Genomic DNA, 5,594 nt, shown 5'->3' with positions numbered 1-5,594 from the left:
TGGACGTGGACACGGACATCTACTCCAAGGCGCTGGTGACCGCCGTGTACCTGGCGCTCTTCGCGGTGGGCACGGTGGGCAACACGGTGACGGTGTTCACGCTGGCGCGAAAGAAGTCGCTGCAGAGCCTGCAGAGCACTGTGCACTACCACCTGGGTAGCCTGGCGCTCTCCGACCTGCTCATCCTGCTGCTGGCCATGCCCGTGGAGCTGTACAACTTCATCTGGGTGCACCACCCCTGGGCCTTCGGGGATGCCGTCTGCAGGGGCTACTACTTCCTGCGAGACGCCTGCACCTACGCCACGGCCCTCAACGTGGCCAGCCTGAGCCTGGAGCGCTACCTGGCCATCTGCCACCCCTTCAAGGCCAAGACCCTCATGTCTCGAAGCCGCACCAAGAAGTTCATCAGCGCCATCTGGGTCGCCGCGGGCCTGCTGGCTGTGCCCATGCTCTTCACCATGGGCCAGCAGAGCCGCGGCGCAGGCGGCCGAGGAGGGGGGAGAGGATGGGGGAGAGGAAGGGGGAGAGGATGGCAAAACTGGCATCTCTTTCCTTCACCCTTAAAGGAGTTCCCTCTGGGCAGAGGGAGTTGCTCCCAGGAAGCTGGGGAAAGGATAGGGGAGCAGCCTGACCCCCCTTCTTGGCACCTTTCACTCCAGGGTTGCCCGGCCTCAGCCCTTTATCTCATCCCCTCCTTCTATCAAGGGGGCGGGCCTCAGATCCTGACCTCCTGGGGGCCACTGGTGGGCCTTGGTGGCCTCCAGATTCCCTGGGCACTGGGCTGGCACCCGGAGGCCCCTGCACGGGGCTCTCAGAGACCATGGGTCTCAGCAGGTGCCCAGGCTGCCCGTGCCTCCTGGTGGGTCCTGTCCGGCCCGTGCTTGGAGGCCAGCTGATTGGTCTAGCTTTAGTCTCCCCATCTGTGTGATCAGCAGGCAGAGGCTCGAGGGAGCCATGGGGTGCCGAGGGCTCCTGCCACGGAAAGGCTCAGAGGCGCCCTCCTGGGTGTGGTGGAGACCATGTTGCCTTTGCTGGGCAGACCCGGAGTCTGGGCGTGGCGGCAGGTGGGGGCTGTGGGAGGCAAGCGCCCTGCAGCCGAGCAGCCCGCTGCTCTCCCCGGGTCTGAGCACAGCACCATGGGAACCCAGCTGGGACCCCACCCTGGCAATCGCTTGGAGGAGGGACCTGGTGGAGTGGGGGGATCCAGCCCCCCACAAAAGACTGGTCAGGCAGGACTTCCAGGAGAAGGCATCCATGGAGGAGTCCAGGCTGAAGTGCCACTTTGAATGGCATCGTGGCTCTAGGCCATGGGTAGCCGTGGCGGTGCAGGGTGAGACAGGGAGGCCAAGGGATGGAGGGGCCGGGAGGGTGGGAGGAGGGGCCAGAGCAGCACTGTCCCTGTCGGGCATCATCTCACACACCAGCCATACCTGCCAACCAGACGGTGCTGATGCACCTGAAGTGGGACTCGGCAGTGGGGCAACAATGGGCGCAGGCGCTGTCATCTGTCTGCACCTCGATCCCTGGACTGTGACCTCATGGGTCCCCCTCACCTCTGCTGAGGAGCCGTGTGGAGAGGCCCCTTCCTCAAGTAGCCACACCTAGTGGGGAAGACCCACAGCAGGGCTGCCCTGCTCGCCCTCCCTGCGCTAGAGGCAACCGGCGCCGTGGGCACAGGTTCCCGTGGGAATCACCTTTCCCTTCTCTGAGGTTCCATTTTCTTCCTGAAGTTCCTGTCTTTGACCGGCTGTGCCCAGGGGCCTCTCCCAGACTGCCTTGGCACTGAGGGGGCAGCAGCTATGCTACCTGCCTTCAAAGGTGTGATGCGACAGGCTTGGGTCAGCAACTCGCTGCCCACCCAGGAGATGCCTCTGAGCAGACCTGCAGGGCTCGGCCAGGAGCTGTCTGAGTTCACCATTGTCAGAACACGAGCAGAGGGAGCACAGCCGTAAAGCGTCCTCCTCCGGCTCGGTGGCCGCTCGGCTGGCCCCACGGAACAGACACCTGAAGCGCACCGCAAAGGGCCAGGAATGGCAAGGTATGGTGTAGGGGACACAAAAATATTCAATGCTATGAGTCAAAATAAGCCCAAAGAGTTAAAGATAGATGAAGTTAGAGATACTTGTGGTGGTAACTAGGGAGTGGATCGCAAATTGCCAAAAGATGGCATCTATCTGCCCAGCTGTTGTGGCTCAGTGGTTCTGCAACAACCCATGAACCAGGAGGTCATGGTTCAATTCTGGCCGTGGCGTGTCCCGGCCCCTCGGCCACTGGGCGACGGTCTGCTGAGCACCCACAATGGCAGCCTTGCTTCTGCACCCAATTTGCCAAAGACCCGTGCGCTTCCCAGCGCCTCTCTCTAAAGGCCTCCACTGCTCGCTGCCGGGCACTTAGCAGAGACGCTCGTCCCGTTAAGGCTGCCAGCTCCCGGGGCTCCTGGCACCCACAGCTTTCTGCTCCCTGCACTCGAACGAGCGTCCTTGCAGGGCATGGCCTTGGCCTGCCGCCTTCCTCCTTCCTGTGCGGCCGTCGCCATCCCAGGCGCTTCCCGGGTTACAGCCCTGCTCCGGCCGGTGGCCACGTGACAGCCTGGGCAAACTCCCGCTGTTCTCAAAGTGACATCTGGCCAGAGAGCAGCTGGGTGCCTGCGTCCCGGTGTCTCCTCTCGTTCACCATGTTCAGAGGTGTCGGCCAATCACCGGTCCCTTCCCACACGGGGCCTCCCAGCACCGCCTCTGGGAGTCCCCCCTGGGCACTTGTAAACAGGTCATGGTTAGAAATGGGCTGGTGATAAAGATATCTGATCAGCTTGGAAGTGGAGAGTACAGGGGGCATTTTCCCAGTTGGCCCAGGCCGGGTGGCCACAGGCTGAGCGGAGCTGAGGGGGCACAGGGCGGCCCCAGGCCAGCACAGGCACAGCTCCGGGAGTGGAGGGCCCTGGGCGAGTGAGTGGCCAGGAGCAGGGCGGCCCCGCTGTCCGTGCAGGCATCTTGGAGGAGGCGGCCATCCTCACATCCCTGCGCATGGAGTCACCCCACCATTCCGCCGCCCCGCTCTGACCTGGGCGTGTTTCAGGCCCTGCTGTCGCAGGTTCGCGTCGCTGGCTTCTGGGGGGCAAGGCGCGGGTTAGGTCGCACAGTGAATGTCCACTGTGCAGCGGCGGCCAGGAGGGCCAGGAGCTGAGACTGGCAGAAGCCTGGGGTGTGAGTGTCCCTCTCAGATCCCGCTTGGCCCGGAGTTTTCCAGCTCCAGCATTGCCAGGCGGGAGCCGGAGCCCTGTGTGAGCAGCAGCAGACGTGGGCCTGTCGTGGCCTCATCGCGGCCATTTTCCAGGACCCGGGGCCCACCTCCCCATCGCTGTTGCAGAAAGGCTCTGGTTCCCTGCCAACAGAGGTGTCCCTCGCTGGGTGGGCCAGCCCTGGGTGGGGTGCCCCCTCCCTGGGGGAGCAGAGTGTCCCAGGAGGAGTGCAGGACCCCTGCTCGGCTACCTGAGCACCAGGCCGTTCGAGTCCGACGTGGTTCCACGGAGGCAGAGGCAGCCGAGCCCAACCTGTCTCCACAAAGTGGAGGAAAACTGGTTGCAATGAGGCCACCAATCACCTGCCAGTGTTTCCGGCTGCGGCAGCGACCTCCTTCGGGGGCAGTGCTCCGAGGGCACCCAACCCCCCACCGGTTCACTCCCCTCGCTCTCCTGTCGGAGGGCTGAGCTATAAACATGCGTGTGCAGGACTGCGTGTGCATGCATGTTCTCATGTAGCCGAGGAGATGCTTCAGAGTCAGATGCGGGACATGCAGCGGCCTCGGTGCCCCGGCCACAGGGATGTGCTTCTCTGCTGCCTCCTGGAAAGCGTTATCGCTTCGCGGCATGTTTAGGTTTAGGGTCCATTCTGAGCTGATGTTCGCCAGTGTGTGAGCCTGAGTCTTCTTTGCACACAGGCACCTGAGCGGCCAGTGCCCCGTGAAGAGTCTCCCCCCCACTGAAGTGTTTGGCACTTTAATCAAAACCCCGACCCTGGTCCGGAGCCCGCTGCTCCCTCCCCTGTGCTCTGCCCTACCCCCACGGGTGCCACCGTGATGGCACGGCTCTACCATCTTGCACGTGTGAGCAGGTCTCACACAGGCGAGCGGCGCCGGCAGCCGGCTGGCACGCTTGAAGTAGAGTGAGTCCTCCAACTGCCTTCTTCCCTAACCCCGTCTGTGCCATTCCAGGTCCTTCGCTTCCTACACACGTTTTAGCATCAGCTTTCCAGTCAGTACGTGTGAAAAGCTGCAGCGGCTCCAACTCCAACAGGCCGCGCATATCCCTAGACCCACGTGAGGAGACGGGGCTCGGGGCGCCCGAGCTTGGCAGGCGCTCGGCTCATTCGGGCCCACTCCGTTGCTCCATCAGCAGTTCCCAGCATGCAGGTCCTACACATTCATAACCCCTTCTCTGCGGTTGTTCTGTGACAGCTGCTCTCAGCCATCAACACGAATCCTCGAGTTTCCAAGGTCAGAGTTGCCGTCCACGCCTGACGCGGCCCACGCCTCGCTCTGTACGGCCGGTCTCTGAGCCAACTGCTTTCCCTGTGGTCCCACTGTCCTATATCTTTGCATCTCCAGGCATCTTATTCCTCCTGGGCAGCGTGTGTGGCGCATGGCAGAGACGCTGGGCTCTGCTGTCTCTCTCTGAGGGTGGACATTCTTGCTTCAGCAGGCTGCTCGGTCGCTGGCCTCGCAAACTTGGGCAGACTCGCCTTTACCCCTCGTTAGTCCAGACTCCGTCTCCCTGGGGGTTCTGTCGGTTAGAATTGGCTCACTGAGAGCAGGTGGACCCTCCCCGAGGACGTGGCCTCACTCCTAAGGTGAGCCCTGCAGGCTTCCCAGGGGGTAGTGGGATGTTCATGAGACCTCTCCCCCCGGCTCCGCCAGCTGCCAGCTGCCCTCCCCTAACCTGCCCGGTTCTGTCTGTGCACAGCCCTGCTTCTCCACACCCCTGCCCTGCAGGTCCCCCTCCCGGGCCTCACTCTGCCGGTTCAAGCCACTTGGCCCCCGACCTCACATCTCTGCCTCCTCAGCCGGAACAGCCGGGCTCTGCCAAGACCCCAGCTCCTCACATCACGATCAGGGAAATGTCCCCACGAAAAGAAGCAGGTGACTGTGGGGACCACAGCCTCGCACCGCGGCTTACCCAGTGTCATAAACAGTCGCTGGTACGTTCTGCCCAGTCGTAGAGCTGTTTGTGCAGGAGACAGTCCAGGCCTCCGTGCAGTCTCTGCGGACTCTAAACACTGCCCACTTTACACACATCCGAGGTCGCTGATGACAAAAGGCTGGCTCAGAGGAATTACAAAACAGTGCTGCAGCCCTCGCTGGTTTGGCTCAGTGGGTAGAGCGACGGCCTGCAGACTGAAGGGTCCCCAGTTTGATTCCGGTCAGGGCATATGCTCAGGTTACAGGCTCAATCCCCAGAAGGGGGCGTGCAGGAGGCAGCCAATCAATGATTCGCTCTCATCATTGATGTTTCTTTTTTTAAAATTAAATCTTTATTGCTCTGAAGTCAATAAAAATATTTTTTAAAAGAACTTTAATAACATGCAAAGTATTTAATAAAT

General features: G+C 61.8%; 1 protein-coding gene across 1 annotated transcript in view; it reads left to right on the top strand.

Moving 5' to 3' along the window:
- Window positions 1–2: 2 nt before the first annotated feature.
- The window catches only part of NTSR1 (neurotensin receptor 1 (high affinity)), a gene marked incomplete at its 5' end in the record, with an annotated part of 30,977 nt that continues 25,385 nt past the window's right edge, over window positions 3–5,594 (top strand). The window contains one exon of the mRNA XM_006769567.2: window positions 3–499. Coding sequence (XP_006769630.1) covers window positions 3–499 — 497 coding nt within the window. The remainder of the gene's footprint in view (window positions 500–5,594) is intronic.

Source organism: Myotis davidii, unplaced genomic scaffold, assembly GCF_000327345.1.
Source record: "Myotis davidii unplaced genomic scaffold, ASM32734v1 scaffold244, whole genome shotgun sequence".
Lineage (NCBI taxonomy): Eukaryota > Metazoa > Chordata > Mammalia > Chiroptera > Vespertilionidae > Myotis > Myotis davidii.
Note: the sequence above shows the minus strand (reverse complement) of the source record. Positions and strands in the feature narration are given on the sequence as shown.